Source organism: Acanthisitta chloris, unplaced genomic scaffold (assembly GCF_000695815.1).
Source record: "Acanthisitta chloris isolate BGI_N310 unplaced genomic scaffold, ASM69581v1 scaffold25532, whole genome shotgun sequence".
NCBI lineage: Eukaryota > Metazoa > Chordata > Aves > Passeriformes > Acanthisittidae > Acanthisitta > Acanthisitta chloris.
The window spans coordinates 1-18,118 of NW_008661414.1; the positions used below are offsets into that span (position 1 = coordinate 1).

General features: G+C 38.7%; 1 protein-coding gene across 1 annotated transcript; it reads left to right on the top strand.

Annotated features, from left to right (window-relative positions):
- Window positions 1–900: 900 nt before the first annotated feature.
- On the top strand, window positions 901–12,889 carry CEP97 (centrosomal protein 97kDa). The gene is made up of 11 exons (XM_009070225.1): window positions 901–1,060; window positions 1,952–2,094; window positions 3,401–3,559; window positions 3,946–4,047; window positions 4,512–4,625; window positions 5,604–5,770; window positions 7,023–7,187; window positions 8,958–9,088; window positions 9,598–10,351; window positions 11,387–11,462; window positions 12,173–12,889. Exons 1-11 carry the CDS (start codon window positions 901–903, stop codon window positions 12,887–12,889), a joined length of 2,688 nt encoding a protein of 895 aa, XP_009068473.1.
- Window positions 12,890–18,118: the final 5,229 nt, after the last annotated feature.

The following is an 18,118-nucleotide window of genomic DNA, read 5'->3' on the forward strand; positions in this document are numbered from 1 at the left end:
GTGTAGGACGAGGGGCTGCGCGTCCTGCCGCGGGATCGCTGGGCGTTGTGGAAGGGCCTTTCCAGGCCAGGAGTTGGGTGAAATAAGGCCTGATTTCCTTACAGGAGGGCTAAGAGGTCTTGGGAGACAGCGCCTCTCCTGTGGGTTTCTTGCTTGCTGCCAAACGGGTCATAAGCGATTCTGAGATGTTTTCCTCAGGCCTGAAAGCTTGTTAGGAAAATCTCCTTCCCGAAATGTTATAGCAGTGGGGATTTATAGTGTGGAATCGTATTAATTTCTTAGAGCTGTATGTGTACTTACAGTTCGTGCTGTATACTGAGTAGCCATGCTTAAGCAAGCAAGCTAAAGGACCCCAGCTTGTTGTGAGGAGGAGGAGGACAGACCCGTTTGAATTAGGGACATGTGCTTCTCTGAATCTTAAAGATGCTCACAGAGGATAAAGCATACCCCTAGAGAACGGAGATAATACCCTCATCCCAGCTCCTTTAACACCTCTGTGAAACCCTCCCATCCTCTGGCATCATAGGTGATCATAGCAAGACAGACTTCAGGGATGTCTAGATCAATAGAGAAGCAGGGGGATGATAATGCCATAGAAATATAGTTTCTTTGCAGATGGTGTTGTTTGTGTGTTAAGTGGCAATTAGCCAAATCATGTGGTACCAGAGTGCTTGAAAGCTGTAAGAGCTAGGTGAAAAGCCACATTCCGGGTGCCCCAGTTGGAATGGGACATGAATAAGATGATTATTCTTGTGATTCTATCCTGTGTGTCCCAGCCTCTCTCCTAGGTTGCAGTGGGCTACTTGTGAATTTTGGTTACAAAGCCTCAGATAAATGGGCAGATGCAGATTTTCTCTGTTTAGTTAAGTGGTTGCAGAGGTGACTACTTAAGTGAGAAACATGCAGTACCTTCTCCCTGATTGTGCAGACAGACAGCAGTGTGTGATTGCTTCTGGTGCTGCTGCCTCTGCATTGCTGCTCTCCAGAGCTCTTGGGGTAGCTGTCGATTTGGAAAACAGTGGAAATGTAATAAATGCCATTGGAGATGCTTCTTGGGAAAGTGTGTTCTCTAGTTGACAGAATGATACACAAAAAAATGTTTGTCTCCATCCATAGCATAACTAAACCCTAAAGACCTGTGGACTCTAAGAACATGAATACGTACTGCTTGTTAGGGCAAGAACACAATTTGGGATATGTTGCTAAAAAAGCATCATTTCCTGAGCAGATAGTAAGAGAAGAGCAAGGACTGTGATGATGTTTGTACATAAAATACACAGCAGAGCTTAATGTATGAAAATTACTATTATCAGCTGTCGCTATGGGTACCCAGTGATCCAGGCTCCCTGTAGATGGCCAATGTTTGCCTTTTAACTTTATATAGTAACACTTTTTGCATGGAACATCTTAATTGTGTGTTCCATGAATTGAATGATGTGCTAGCCTAGTTACAGTCTGTTCCTGCCCAGACCCACAAGGACTGTAGTATGGCTGTATGAATAGGCTCTTAGTTCAGATGGAATGCCTACATGTAGGTAGGTAGTTGTCAGGCTGCTCAGAACTTGAAACCTCTGAAGAATTTCAAAACTTAGGCCCGTTTGAGGTTTTGAGGATCACACCTTTAAATTTAGCTACCAGAATTTCACTCTGCTTCTCGCTTCAGAGGATCTGTTACTGAGTTTCCCAGAATTCTACCAGAGTTCTTTATTGGGACAGGGTCTGGAATGTGTGTCTTCCAGTGACTGGATCAGTTACTCTAAGGTGTTTGGACTGAAGTAATTTGCTTCAGTTTTACATGGAAAAGAAAGTTAAACCGTATTTCCAAATTATCTGCATGCATTATAAAAGAAATCTGTTTATCTTGCATTGCTTTTTCAGTACATGTTCATGTATATAAACTTTGGGGTGCCTTTTTTTTCTTTTGCCTTTTTTCTCTCCTTTTTATTCTAAGGTTCGGTGGTCAACTGGTCAGGTCAAGGGCTGCAAAAACTGAGTCCAACCTTGCCCTGTGATGCTGATACTTACACTTTGATTCTGGACAAAAACCAGATAATTAAATTGGAACACTTGGAGAAATGCAGGAATCTTAAGCAGGTCAGTGTTACTTGACTTGAAATTGCTATGAAATACTGAGGCTGTGGTGTAAGCATCTTCTGCTTTAAGGTTGTGTTATGTAATTGAAGTAAGCTTGCAGTTACTGTCTTCACAGGAAAATACATGATGGCTAACTAAAATAGAAAGCTTTGTTTTCAGTGCAGGTCTACAGTGGAGGAGGTGGTTTTGCAAATTACCTAGGTGACTAAAAATGAACCAAATAAATCCTATTGGAGGAGGGGGAGGAGTGGAGGCATCGTAAGAACACATAGAGAAGTCGCTGATAACCCAAATTTTGATACTTCTTAGCTTTTGAATACTTGAGCTTTGTAACCTTAAAAATAACTTTGGTTTATATTTACTCTGTGTGACTGTAAATGTGTTGACATAAATACAGGACTCTCCTTTCTATTTGGATTTCAGAACTCTTCACAAAGGAAGAGGATTAATAGCCTTAATTTACAAGAAGAAAAAAAAAAGCTGTGTTGATTAGATTAAAATAGAAATAGCAAATAAAGGAGTGTGAAGTGCAAGGGGTCCATGTGGTCTCCTTTAGGCCCTGATCTGGCTAGTGCTTATCTTTAATGCTAGCAGCAGTCCATTTGGGTTCACGAGGGCATTGGTGATGACAATGCTAAGCCTGTTTGTGGTGCTTGCAAGTATTAGAGTATTAATCCCTCCAGGGCAAAGTTGTAGAAGTCCATGTTAATTATCATTGAAAATGCCTCCAGACAGACTCAAAGCTGCCTGATAGCTTCTACAGACAAATTAAACTGAGATGGAAGAGGTGGGGTTTGTTGCTACAACAAACCTTCGCCAGACTGCCAGCTTGGTGCTCATATTAGAGTGTATATCTAATCAGGATCTGCCCTTTTAGAAGTTTGTGTCTTACACTCCTGTCAGCACAGGACTTTTTTCAGAATCATGTGCAACATATTTTGTCCTCTGCCACATTGCCAGTAAGCATGATTTTACACCAGAAATGGGGCACCAATTTGCACCATGAATTGGCAGTTCTGATTTTAACATATTATTTTCATATGACACAACTCCTCATTCTTCTTTATTTAGCTATTGCTAGGAGGATTTCCTCTGAAGTTTGCAGAGTGAGTTGTGAAGACGATGTTAATTGATCAGCGATTTATTTCCTGGCTCTAGCAGGGTTTTTTGTCTGTGTTATTTACTTGAAAGTGAAATATGTAGATTGAACAAGTTTCTGCTGGAGTAGATTTTTAACTACTAAAAATAAAAATCTCTCTGTCTGTGTAGTTAAAACTGTTTCTTTTCTTTGTGTGTCAATCTGCAGCTGTCTGTAGCCAACAATCGTTTGGTGCGAATGATGGGTGTAGCAAAACTGACTAAGCTCCGGGTGCTCAACTTGCCTCATAATAGTATAGGGTATGTGGAAGGCCTGAAGGATTTGGTGCACCTGGAATGGCTGAACTTGGCAGGAAATAACCTTAAGGTAAAGTATTTAGAGTTTTGCATTTTCCAGTATCTAGTGTTGTTGAATTTGGAAAATGCTGCAGGGAAATCTCAATATGTTTCTGGTTTTGCTCGAAACAAAAATGTTGATGTTTTGCATCTACTGGTTAATGAAATAGAAGAGGGCAGATGTAGGACTAGAGTTGTCTAGGGAAAAAAATAAAGGGTTTGATCTCAAAATATATTCAGAACTGGGAAATAGTCCCCAAAACAGGAAAAATACTTAACTGTGTTAAACCACGGGTTTTATTTGGGTTACTTAACCAGTGGTTTTTATAGCATTTAAAATAATTTATAATTGATGCCTGGTTTTATTTAGTAACTGAAAGAGAGTTACTGTGAGTAATTAACCTCTTTGTTTTGTAGACCATTGAACAAATCAATTCCTGTCTGTCTCTTCGGCATCTTGATTTGTCAGACAACAACATATCTCAATTAGGTGATCTCTCCAAGCTTTCATTGCTGAAGGTAGATGTTACTTTATCTCTGGTTTTTTACATTCTTTATGTAAAGAAATGTGCTTTGAAAATCACTGCCTTAAAAATCATTCATTATTCAAACACTGTCTCTTAAAGCATTTTAATTAATTACTGTAATTCCTAGAGGAAAACATGTAAGAATTGTTTTCGGGTTGCAGGAAGTGAGGCAGTGATTTTTCTGTAACCACTAATGATTTTGATAAAGATATCATGTCGAGATCTTGTTCATAGCTCTTTGTTCTCTTACCTCCTGTCATGAATCAAGACAAAACTTAGTGTTAACGCTTTCAGCATGAACACTGTAGAGAACAATCTTTCCAAATATATTTTTTGTAACTGTGACCAGAAAGCCTTAGTTGTTGTTTTGTGTGTATTATGCAGGCATTGCCTGAACAAAAGATACAGGGGGGGTTGATCTAACATAAGTTTCATCACCATATCTTTATTTTATAGACTCTGTTGCTACATGGAAATGTTATAACTTCACTTCGCACTGCCCCTGTTTGTCTACCTCAGAATTTGACTGTGTTTTCTTTGGCAGAAAATGAAATCAGAGACTTAAATGAGGTAAGGTATAGAAGGCATATATATCACCTTGTCTTAAGGTAGAATGAAAGCAGATAGTTGAACAAAATTTTTGAGGTTGTAACTGAAAGTGGACTCTCTTCTTAGAAACAGCCCAAATTGATAGAAGTAACTTTTAATAGTTTATATGTAATAAATAACTATACTTGCACTAGCTGCACGAGCTGGGTGATACCTCCTAAAATTTAGCCTTGAAAGAAATTTGCCTTATTTTCCCTTATGTTTTATATTATGCAAGGATGTCAAAAGTAAACTTTTAAGGACTAAATTCATAGCCTTTTGTGATTGGCTGAAAGTTGAAAGCTGAGCTGATTAACTGCTGCAGAGAGCTGCTGCAGCTGCTGTGTTCAGAAGAGAGATTTAAATTGCACTTGTTGCAACTGAATATTTTGGCACCCATGTCTTATTCTATCTATTTCTCAAACATTGTATAAAAGAAACGAATAATCTGCCAGTGACTTGTGTCTTTATTGTTTTGTTTTGCTTTGGTTTTGGATATTTTTTTTTTTTTTTTTTTTAATACAAGTAGTAGCCAGAGCTCTTGGTTGGGATTCCCTGTTGGAATTGAGATCTGATTTTAGTAATACATTTCTCTTCAAAACAGAAGTATTTCTCCAGACTTTTGGCTTGCCTTTATTTTATTTTTATGGCAAAACCCAACACTTGTAGTAAACTGGAAGCACAAAAATACTATACCTTTCTATATATAAAGCTCTATTCCTAGATTTTAAGATAAGCTAATACTTTCCAAGGGCTAATAGTACTTACAGAAGAATTAATGGCAGTAGTTGATAGAAGGTCTTCTGAAGATGTTTGTGTTCCGAAAGCAAATGTGATGTTTGATGTATTTGTAATTCTGTTGTTTGGCACAAGATGTCTGGCTGTGTCTAGGAGAAATGTGGTACCTTCTGTAAGCATTTAGTGGGCTCTGTTCAGTTAACAAATGCATCTTTCCTCAAGGTTTGTTTCCTGGCCTGTCTTCGTCACTTGGAACAGCTGTCAATTATGAACAATCCTTGTGTGATGGCCACACCCTCTATCCCTGGCTTTGACTACAGGCCGTATATTGTCAGCTGGTGTCTAAACCTGAAAGTTCTTGATGGATATGTGATTTCTCAGAAGGAAAGGTGACATCACAGTATTAAATCTCTACAGTTATTAAATAAAGTTTGGCTAAGATGAAATTGCATTCTTATAGAATAAAAAAAATGGGAAAGTGCTAATGCTCTGAAATTCTGTTTGTCTTGCTAATGGCTGTATGAGAAACAGGCCAATTAACATTGTTGCTTTTGTTAATTTTTCATCTGTTAGACTGGAATTATTGTGTAACGTCACAAGTTTGTTTATTTAGAAGTATAAAGTTAAGCTTTTGTTATACAAAACTTCTTCTGTTTTCTACAAAGTGAACCTATGGTAGCAATTTATCAATGGTCTGTTAACCCTTCAAGCTTTAAAACCTCTGACTTTGCAGAATGTGACAATCACCAGATATCAAAGCTATTATCGTGGGGGAAGCTTAAACATTTCATTTTTATAAAGGGCCTGATTTGAGTGTGTGTTTCTGGATTTGGCATTTTTTGGTATCACTTAGTTAAATATTATTTTGCTCAAATGACTTGTAACTGTATCACTGGTCATTATATCACTATGATATCTGTGTGACAAAGTTCTTGACACCAGAACAGTCCAAGTATAAGTATTATCCAGTATAAGCACATCCTGTTTTAGTACATGAACATATTCCAGGACCTAAATGTTGGTTTTTTTCCCTGTTACTAAAATAAAAAGCTGCCTTTTTGGCCAAAGCTAAACAAATTCTATTTCTGTTTCACCATAACATGTTAAGACTTTCCTGTAAAGTTGCCTATAAGAATCTAGACTTTTTATGACTAATGGACTCTTCTGCATTAACTGTTGTTAGATGTGGATGTATTATATTACATTATATTCTTGGACTGAAGTGCATGTAGTTTAAAAACAAATTTTGGCTGTTGAATACTTACAGCAGGATTTGCTCTCTGTGCCTGTTCTGCATGTTTGTGTGAACTCTTCTGTGTCTGTGAAAGCTTTGCTGACAAATTCATTGACACAAAGGTGTTTCCAGTGCTCAAAGACTACCCACAGACAAAGCAGAAACTGCACAGTTTTGGACAGTTTTTTTTTGTTTGTTTCATTAGTGCTTATGTGAGGGAATACTTCATTCATTGTTCCAGTAATGAAATTCCCACTGAGAATGGGAACTGCACATGGGCACTGCACATGTTTCAAGTTTTGATTAGATTTGTAGATTATCTCTCAGGTACTCAAAGAACAGTAGTGAAAGGAGTGTTAGCAGGTTTATGTCCTTCATTAATGGTGACCATTTTCCCCTTCTAACAGTTTGAAAGCAGAATGGCTCTACAGTCAAGGTAAAGGAAGATCATACCGACCTGGTCAGCATGTTCAGCTGGTTCAGTACTTGGCTACTGTTTGTCCTCTTACATTTGCATATGGACTCCAGACTGAAGAAGATGCCAAATTGGAAAAAATACTGAGTAAGCAAAGGTGAGAACTTCTTGTTTTTTTCTTAGAGAATGTAATCAAGAACATAATTATGTATCTTATTATGTGTTAGATATAGAATCATAGAATCAACTGGGTTGAAAGAGACCTCAAAGATCATCGAGTCCAACCCTAGCATCATTACTAGACCATTTCAAAGCAACAGTGAGAACTGGAGATGGGCAGTGTAGTGGAGATACAGGATGTGTCCTAGAGGAGCATCAAAGGCAAGGCAGCTGCAGGAGTGGTTTTCTGCTTTCTGGGCCATCTAGTGGAAAACTCTATATTTTTCAGTCCTTGGTCTGTAGGACACTGAAGGTAATTTGTATTAGGACTGTGCTTAAAATAAACAAACTTTGTACTGAGATTTTGTTTTGCCACAGGAAAAAATGAGGAAAATGTCAAAAAAAGGAGCTTAGCTTAGCTTAACTTTTCTTCTAATTGTAAATGAGGACTATTGTAGTACAGTGTTGTACTAGCAACTTAATGTTAGCGTGTTCTTTCTTGGTTTTAAAGGTCAGGTTGTCCTTTTGAAGGGACACTGTTCGCAGTGGTGCACTTGACCATCTCTGACATCTCAAGTCTGTCAGCAGAGGCCTCTGTAGAGCCTGCTGGTTCTGCCAGCAGTAGTTGTTTTGCTAAGGTCTAAGCAAGTAGATGACTAGAGTTACTGTGGTGCATTTTTTTCCATGAAAAGGTGAACTAATTGTCATTAAAAGCCAGAAAATGTAGCAATACAGGCAGCCCTATTCCCAAGGACCTACTGACAAACTGTTTTTGCAGAAAGATAGAAGACTCAGCTCCCAGAAGCAGGCTACATAAGTGCATAGTGAGGTAAGAAAGTTGAGCAACGTAAGTGTTGCAGTAAGTGGAAGGTTGGTATTTCATCCAAAGGGCTGGAAGCTTGGGAGCAGCTGGAAGGAGTTACTGCATACTTTGTCAGAGTAGATTGGTCTCCGGGGGAAATTGTATAAATGTTGTGGCCATTTCAGAGGAGAAGGTGCAGTAAAAGCATATTGACCTTGGAATCTGCAGCTAAGTGCTCTGACATTCACAGGATATTCCTGGGGAAAATTCAGGATGTTGACTTGTGAAATATAACTCTCTAAAACCCTCAACAACCAAACCAAAAACGCCTTAGCATAAAAAGCAATGCCCCCAAATCCCCACCTATATATTTATGCACACACCTGTATGGTTTATAGGACAGTTTGACTTTGATCTCTACGCCATGATCTTCTAATTTATCCGGGTTGAAACGACCTGTGTTTTCTGAGTTTGTAAAGGATGATTTTGTTTGTGGCAATATTTGTTGAGGGTTTTGTCCCTTTAGTAACAGGGACATCTATTCCTTGATTCAGTTACTTTGAAGCGTAAAAGACACCCCCTCCATTCTTCAAACTCCTCTACACCTACAGACATAGTGTATTCCACATTAGACACTTAAAATATCTGCATGCCTCCCTTGTGTGTAGAAATACTTCATGGCCTTCAGTCTATAGTCAGAATTGCATGTTGAGTCTTTTTTTGGTGTTTTTGGATACACGTAATGAAGGAAAAGGGGCAGGAAGAAGGGTAGCAGGAACAGACTGTGCAATCCCCTACTTTATGAGTAGTCCTGTTAGTGCCTTGTAGGTATAAGGATCTGCATAACTAGCCTGTTTAGAATGTTTTGATTGCTTGTTTCCTTTGAAGTGGTTGATAGTTTTAGATGTTTTCTGTAAAAAAAAAAGTTTAAAAGAAATACAGAATTTGTTGCAACTCTGTGCTTAGACTCCACCAGAGGCAGCTGATGCATGAAAACCAAAACGAAGGATCACCTATGTCTTCTCCCAGCAAAACAGTGCCAGTTGCTCCTGAACACAGCAGTCCAGCCCAGCCAGCACAGATAGCTCTTGAAAGTGGTAAGAAGCTAATTTACACCTGTGATCTAACCTGTAGAAATAAATATTTTTTCCTTTGAACATAGGTCACTTTGTGGAGAGAATTTCAGAACAGGGCCCTGTTACTATTTTATCCTATTGATTTTTGGAGAATGTTTTCCACTGAATTTATATTTCATGTTCTAAAAATCCATTCTGTGCTTTTTCTTGAAGTGCTAGTAGGGCTTGTTAGGTGAAAAATGCAATGCAATCAACTGAAGAGTTATTACTCTTCCATTTTCTAAAAGTGACTTCTCCAAGGGGGTGCAGTTTGTGCAATTTACTGTGCCCAGTGTTTGAGTTTGTGGCTGTTACTGTGGTAAGAAGTTACTGTCTTTCTATAGAAATAATGATTGTCATTACTAGCATTTTAGATCATCCTACACACCCAGGTGCTAACTGTCTAAACCAGATTGTGAATCCCTATGAATTAAATGAAGATATGTTATTGAAATACTGTAACCCTTGAATGTGGCTTTCTGCCTATCTAGAACCAGTCATCCGAAAGAATTCTTGGGTTGGGCCGAGTGTAAACGATGATCATTGCTATGCAGTCAAGAGCACTTCTCTTCCTGAAAGAAGCTCCCACAAGGAGCTGTACCTTGAAGATGCACAGGCAGATGAAGACAAACTAAACAGCAGCCTTTTATCCTCAGAGTCTACTTTCATGCCAGTTGCTTCAAGGTTGTCTCCACTGTCTCCTACTTCAGACCTGAAGCTACGTGGAATCAATTTGAGCCTAGAAGATGCTGATGATACGGCGATTAAACGTGTGAGAGACATTAACAGCCGAGAAACAACTAGCAAGCAAGAAGCTTCTTCTATTACAAGAGAGTACTCAAACAGAGCAGTAGGAAGTGTGGAAATGCAAGAGAATGTCAAAGAGATTATGCTGTTGCCTTCTGATCCAGTAGAACCTAGCCTGGCTGCTAAATCTAGCAACTGTTCAGCATCCTCTGAAGACCAAGTTCTGCACAGCCAGCCCAGCACTTCATTAGGTCCTGAATCAGGAGGTAAAACTCTCTGTCTTGGCCAGATGACAGGAGAAAGTTCTGATTCATTAGCTGTTGCCAGTCATGGTGCAGCTGAACTGCAAAGAATGACTAAAGCAGTTACCAAGCTTCAAGCTTGCTGGAGAGGATTTTACACGAGGAGCTACCATCCTCGAGCCAAGGAAGTGCGGAATGAAATTCGACTAAACAGAATGCAGGAGCACATCATTTGCTTAACTGATGAAATAGAAAAGTAAGTTGAGGTCATGCAGTGTATTTTCAAATCTGAATGAATATAACCATTATTTCAGGGTGTTTCAAACAGGTATTAAGTGGGTCTTCTGCTCACAGTAGAACCTAGCATTGGAAACATAAAATTGATTGCATTAGAGGATCACTTCTGTCAGGTAAGCAGTTATGTGCATAGCTGTTCATACTCTAAAGTGCCTTCTCTGAGTGGGTTAGGTTAGAACACATTTTTTTTATTACTCTATTATCAGGTCTTGCATGTTTCAGTGCATAACCAAAATAGAAACTGCTGAGTGGTTTTTGGTTTTTTGGGGGTTTTTTCCACTTGTCTCCTATCAATTACAAAATCTATAAAGGAAGTATCCACATTGAGAGTTGTTCCTCTGTTGCTGGTGAAAAAATTCCCTCTGCCTTGTATGAAACAATATTAATATATGACTGTGTTTTGGCTCTGGTTTGGTTTTTTTTTATCTTATGAATCCATGTTTGGAGAAGATGATTATCCAACTTCCTCAATTTGTAAGATATAAATTCTGGATTTACTTAATGTCTTTGTGGATCAGCCTGGGAGCTGGCAGTCTGACAGGCTCTTTTTTCTTTACTATCACAAGTGACAAAGTTCTGTGAATCAAGTAGAGTGCTCAGTGAACCTCTAGAAACTCCCAACACATCATACCTACATCCAGGTGGTATCGGCTGGGGAGAGCATAATTTGAAATGCAGAAGTGTTACTTGGGGCAGGGGGAGGCAGTGATATTTATGCAGGAAAAAAGAAGAGCTCAGGTTCAGTTTGCAAAATAAGACACTTAAATTATTGGCAAGCCAACAAATGGGCCGCAGCAAAAGGAAGCAGGATCTAAATGTGACGAAAAAGAAACATGAAGTCAGCAGCTGGATATTGATGGCAAGCCAGACTGCAGTAATTTCTTAATGTTAGGTTCTGTATCTTTCAAGAGTGCTGTTATATAAGTAGACATTTTTATGTGTTCTTGTTGCTCTTGTTAGCCAAATGTTGATTATTCAAGCTGTGTTCTTGCAGACTAAGGAAAGAAAGGGAGGAAGATAAGATACGGATGCTTGTACAGGAGGAAGCTGTCAGATTTCTGTGGAACCAGGTAAATAGTTTTGGTCCTCTTGGTTTTTCTGCTTCTGTATGAATTTGCAAGGCATTATTTCATCCTGTAGATCCTGAAGAGATAGGCAGTAGGGTTCATTTTTTCCAATGATGACTTGCGTGGCTTAATAGAATATAATTGCCATGTTATTTGCTATACTAATACTGTGGGGGAAAGTAACGTTCAGAAGCATTAGTGCAAGAACAGTGGTTTTGTTACTAAAGGCTAAATTGTAGCCTGGTGTGAGAAGGAAGACAAAACTCAAGGGAAGCTAGATAAACGTAGCAGAACTGTGAAGAATGATGTGATTGCTAAATGCCCAAGGCAAATGAAATGGTGTCAAGCTGTGTTGTTTGTGAGCAGCTCATTTCTGAAGTAGGCAACTTCAGAAAGAAGACTGACTGTTTTCTTAAGCATGGATTATTTCATAGAGGTTCCTCATTCTTTGTGTTTTTAAGAACAGATTGCTTTGTCTTCAAGTACTTGAACTGTGAGCTTGTGTGCTCTGTCAGTGTTGTGCATTTAGGTTTAAAAGTCATTATTAAGTGTGGGAAGAACAAAATTTTCCTAAAGGTATAGTGAACCTTTTGTTTGTTCACTTAGTCTTAGGTTTTATACTCGATTTTGGTTGCTGAATGCATGAAATACTCTGGAAATCAAAATATTGTCTTAATTGCATTTCATAATGAATTTTTCTGTATACTTTGCAGGTTCAATCCCTTCAACAATGGCAGCTTTCAGTGATGCAAAATTTGGGTGCTGCTTGTCAACCTGAGATCCCTTCAGCCAGTGCTTTATGTCCATGCAAACCACCTATTCAGTCACCCACACCTGAGGAAGAAACCACACAAGATGTTAGTTCTGCTGGGTTAGTTCCAGCTAGTGATGATCTTCAGGAAAAGTCTCTGTTGCAGTTCCCAGATTCTGGTTTTCATTCTTCTGCCACTGATCAGACTCATGCCAGTGACCTGTGTAGCTCTGAAAAGAGTTTAGCTGAAGGAACCGAGAGCTCTCTGTCAATGGAAACTGTCAAAAAATGTGGCAATTCTGTTTCAGCGTGTTCTTCAGATGTAGAGGATTGCCCTGGGGAATGTGGGCAAAGCAAAGAGAGCTCTACTAATGAGCAGGACAACAGACTAATACAACAGTATTTGAAATCTGTTCAGCAGCTGGAAGAGGCTGATGAAGAGACAAATTGCAGCCATGAAATGGATGGTAGTTGCCCACAAATGGCTCTTTCAGCAGAAAGCCCAGATTCTTCTTCTGACACTGTCTCTGCGGATCTTCCCCAAGATACATCTTCCCCCGTCCGAGCTGAAATCAGTCAGACACCAGAAAGCTGCAAACATAATTCAGGGATAGTAGAAGGGAAGCAAACAGACTGTGATTCTTCATTTCAGATGCTGCATGTTGGGATAGCTGTATAGTAGACTCAGACTCAGTTCCACAAAGAACTAGGAATTCCATTTCACTCTCCTTTCTCTTTCTTTCTCCCGTTTATATAAAACTTATTTTTCACGTGCGCTGTTTCAGATTTTGACTCATGTTACCAAAATATGTTGTAATTAGTATTTTATTGATGTTGCTGACACTAACTATGCTAACCTGAAATTGGCAAAGTTCTCGGTGGCAGTCATAACATAAACATAAAACTAGTATCCTAATAACAGGCTTCCACTGAATTAGTTCTGAAGATTGGGGGTCACACATATGTGAGTACCTGTGCTGCATCGTTTTCAACACTTTGGTGAATGTGTTAGTAGGTATTTGAATTATTTTTTTTTTTCTACAAAGCAGGATTGAGTTCTTATTTTGCAAAGAGAAGGAAACAATATGGGAAGAAAGAGAGTCAATACAGGCAGTGTATCCTGTCATAGACAGGATACAGCCTGATAAGAAAGATGAAAGAAGTTGCTTTTCAGGCTTCTTTTGACCTTAAACAGGAGTAGTTTGGTCAGTGTATCAAAGATGCATTTCAGAAAACCAGAGTCCAAGTCAATGACTTTTTTTTTTGTCAATAACTTGAAGCTGCTGGCTAGGAATTCAGTCATTTACATACACACTGAAACAAGGACTTACAGGAGTGAGACCTCGGGGAGCTTCAAACAAGCCTTGACCTTTGTTTGCCCTGGGGTTGAATTTCCCTGCTTTCTCAGGTAAGACTCAAAGTGGAACCAGTTGCAGCCATGACTAAAAATTTCAGAAGGGCATGTGATTTGGAAACATCATTTCCAAGGCTGCACTGCTGGGTGGCAGCAGCACACTTGGTGGCTGTACAGTGTTTTGCTCCACAAGGATGCTAATGTCCCTGTGGGATTTGGATCTGCATGGCTTTCAAAATGTTGGTGCATTTGATGAATAAAAACTACTTCTATCTCCAGGTATAAATATTAAAAGCAAATGCCATGGCTTCAAACTATTTCTTAATATCCCTGTTGGGGTTTTTGGTCGGCTGATTGGGTTTTTTCCTGTATGTCCACTATTTGATGTTCTGTTAGATGTGGATAAAAAGCTGTATTTCTTTCCTGTTAGCAGATATGCAGAGATACCTGAGCTATGCTTTCCACTCAAACACCGGGCAAGCAACAGGGTTTGTATCCTGCCCAGCCATTGCTGTGTTGGGTTTTTTAATGGAAAAGGATCAGGTATCTTAGTATACCACAAAAGTGGCAAGGGAAATCTGTTTTGCCATGTGATTTCTGATGGACACTAGTGAAATAGAAGTTTGACTTTGTGACTTATAGGCGTCAGTTCAGTTTGCTATTACTGTATTTTGCAGTGTGTGCTGGAAGGCCAGGGTTTCAGCAGTTTGCTTATGTTTACTTCTCAGTTATAAAGACTCATGCTTATTGTAATTCTAGGAATCCACAGGTTAACTTCTGGTGCTATGGTGTCATTGAAATTAACTAGTGCTGTTGTGAAGTGACTCTTATGGCCATGTTACCCTGTAAAATGATTTAATTTTTGTAAAAGTGTTGGTTGATTTGTCTCCTTCAGGTTCTGAGCTGAAATTTACCACTACTCAGGAGTTTGGTATGAGGCCATATCTGCTTGAGGCCTCAAAATAGCCTTTATTTAGAACATAAATGTTGTATTGGCCTTGCACTAGCCATATGCCCAGTGGTGAAGTTCACTTTGGAAGAATAAAACTTGCCTCTGTGTATAGAATAGTTATCATCTCTTTTCTCCCCACCCCCAAAAAAGCAAGTTCTAGGGCACTGACTTCTCAAAAGAGCTGTCACTGGAGTCAGGCTTAACATTTGTCTGTGCCTTGCTTACATGGGAGTATTAAAAAAAGGCCCAAAACAACTGAGGTGGTAGGTTCTTAATGTGCTGTCTTTCTAACTGAATCTAGTTACAGCACATTTGTAGCATAACCACAGTCATAATGAGAGCATCATTGTGCTTGGTTGTAGAAAGTGGTACAGGTGCATTAATATATCACAATGTCTGATTAGCTGTGCAAAGAAGTGTGTAGTCCACAGGGTCATACCCTTGTCCTCTGCAGGTTCTGAACTTGGGTTTTAAGTCTGCCATGGTTGGGGATCTGCAGTTCATAGGACTTGGCTCTTTGACTATCAATATGTTATGGAAAAAAAATAAACCTTATGTAAACCTTTAAAGGGACCTTCTTTGGGGTTTTAGAGAGAAATCTTTCTGGTCTGTGAAACAGTTGTTGGACCTTGCACACTGGAGGAGTGGTTAGGTGTAATAAAGCAGTAAGTGCTCTTTCATGGCAGAGTGCTTTATTAGCATAGGCAAGACCTGTGAGAAACTAGACAAGTGTCTGGATAAAAATGTTTCACTTACTGAAGACACTGAGGGAACATACGTATTTTGCTGTTTTGTATTTTCACTTTTGCTACCCAGTTAGAGGAGGAAGAACTTCAGTTTTGGAGGTGTGAGAGGGGGAAACCTTGGTGAAAGTTAATTTCTCATGGAAGCCATAGATGTTTCTTGACATTTCCTTTGTTATTAGGACTTCTAAACACAAGGCATCTTGTTTTAACTAATGCCTAGGTCAGCTGTTGTCTTTTTTAACTTGTAACCTGTATATCCAAAAGTGGTTTCATGGAGGTACAGCCAAGTATGTACTGACATATAATCACTTTTATCTTGTGTCTTGGGGGGAAACTGTGAAATACTTTGAACTTTTTCTGATGTTCTGAAAAGTTTACTGCATGTGTAGAAGATGAGTTGCCTAAATATAGAGCACTCAAAGAATGGTGAAGTTTTAGATTAGTTATTACAGGGTTAAATGTAACTAGTTTGTACATACAGAAAATATTTTCATCCTGACCATTTAAATACATAGGAAAGACATAAAGGGAGATACAGTGGAGTACATACAGGGAAAGACATAAAGGGAGATACAGTGGAAAAGTAAGGAATAAAAGTGGATGTGCACTTAAAAATATCTTTTTTTTCAGTCCTGTTTTGAGCTCTCAAAAAAGTATGATGTGGAAGTATAGTTTAATATATGGCTTAACATTTACTCATCTTTGTCTAGATAAGTTTCCTTAATCTAGATATGTAACATTCTTTTACCTGGTTAGGGATGCACAGCTCCCTTTGGAGATGATGGCAATTCCATAAAGGAATTGGAAGGCCTGATATATGAAAATCCATGTCTGAAATGTTTCTGTGTTAATAGGGTATTCTTTGAACATTTTCCTCTTGCAAGGCTTCATATTCAGCAGAAGAATGTACCCTGTAGAAGAAAAGCTTGTCTCATGTTTTGTCCTGGGCTGATCCTCCAAGTGTTAATGGGAGGCATAACTAATGGTTGTTTGCCAGGCAATGTTGTCAACTCTGCTGTGAGTGCAGTTCAAATGCTTCTTTAATTTGCTTCAGACAAATATAGCTCAGACTGTTTGAACTGTGCCACACAAGTAGTTTTGCCCCAAATGAGATAGCTGTCATACACAGACCTTTTTTTTTCAGCTAGGCTGTGACAGAAAATACTCTTTTACCTGTTTTTCTGAAGGTAGGGACAAGTGTTCTTGTACCATAAAGCAAGATAGCATTAAGACTGCAAATTTTATTTTGCTGCTTCTAAACCACAAGCATCCTTCAGCAAATGTTTGAGAAAGTCCTTGCTAAACTCAATTGCAGAAGCCTAACAGTTGTTGATAGTTAAGTTTCTTAAACAACCATAGATTCTACTATTTGCATGCAGCAGTTTAAGTGATTCACTTAGCAGCCAGTCTCTCTGTACATATAAAAAAACAAGTTTGGGGTTTTTTTTTCAGAATAATATTTGTATGTTGTTGAGCTTGCAAGTTGTTCCTGGTTTTTATGAATTTGTATATATTGTTTGAAGAATTCCAGTCTTAATTTCTACTTGTAGCAGGTCATTTGATGAACCAAAATGGAATATACATTCCTCTGAGACTACCTGGGTAATTTTCACTGGACTTGATGTTACAGTGTGTCTCGCATGAATAAATTTTTTCCTGAGAGGATAGAATTGTAGCATTTGGTGGAGGAGAATGACAATAAATGTTGAAACTGGTCAGTTCCCCTGCTAGTGGAAAATACATCTTTTTTTTTTTTTTTTTTTTTTCCCGGTTGTATTAACTTCCCCCCCCCCACCTTGAGGACTGTGCCACAGGAATAAGTCTGCATCAAGTATTGTCTTTTTTTCACAGTTACACTTTTGTTCCTCAGATTGACTTTCTAGGACAAGTTACTGAGAAACTCTTGCTCTCTATATGCCTACCAAAAGGGTTGGGACTCTGTCTGTTTGTAAATGTTTTTCTTTATGTCATTAATGGAAAAAGCACAGGATTCTTTTCTTGTAAAAACATAGCCGTATTTATAAGGAAAGGTGCTTTATCTCTTGGAAAGTGCCATGCCAAAATTTATTGTATAAGAGCTCTCAATAAGATTCTTCTTTTCTGGCTTCGTTATGTTTGTAAATTTATGGGCCAAATTCACTTGTAGCATAATTCTACTGAACTAAATTTTGTTAAGACTTTCACAGTAGTATTCTACCTCTAGAATTTGAGAAAAAAAGAACAATTGGGCATTGATGTGTCTTTCTACTTCTCGCTGTTTTCTGTGAAGAATGGTGGGCGGTTAAATTGGTACAGTTCATATATTTTCTATGAGTGTTTACATTTCTGGATTTATTGTTTCTTAAGCATTTTGTTTGTAACTGAGTTTTGAATTTAAAATAAATTATTTGTACGTTTATTGAAAATTTCAAGTTGCACTTGATCTTGACTCTTATGGCTAATAGTCATTACCTTATGATTGGAGAGCTCTATTGGAAATGGGAAGTTTAGGCACAGAAAGCAGTGATGACAAGGTAAGCATTAGCATTCTTGGTACAGCTGAGGCATCCAATGGCCACTGTTTCAGTGCTGAGGACAGCAAGAGTGTAGTAGAGTACTCGAAATGTGTCCACCTACGACACTGAAATTGGTCTTCATGATTTGCAGTCCTTTGTTTCTATTGCTGGCCCTCTTGTGTTCTTCATTCCCTGATGTCTTTAAATTAAAAGATGTGGCAGTATTCTGTACAGAAGTTTCTAGAAAGAGAATTAAGACTATGGGCTTATCCAAGAGAACCACTTTTTCAAAGCCTGTTGTTCCCTCTCCTAATATTTTGGTTTGGTCAGATACCTGTTCTGTTCTTAAGCAAATGAAGAC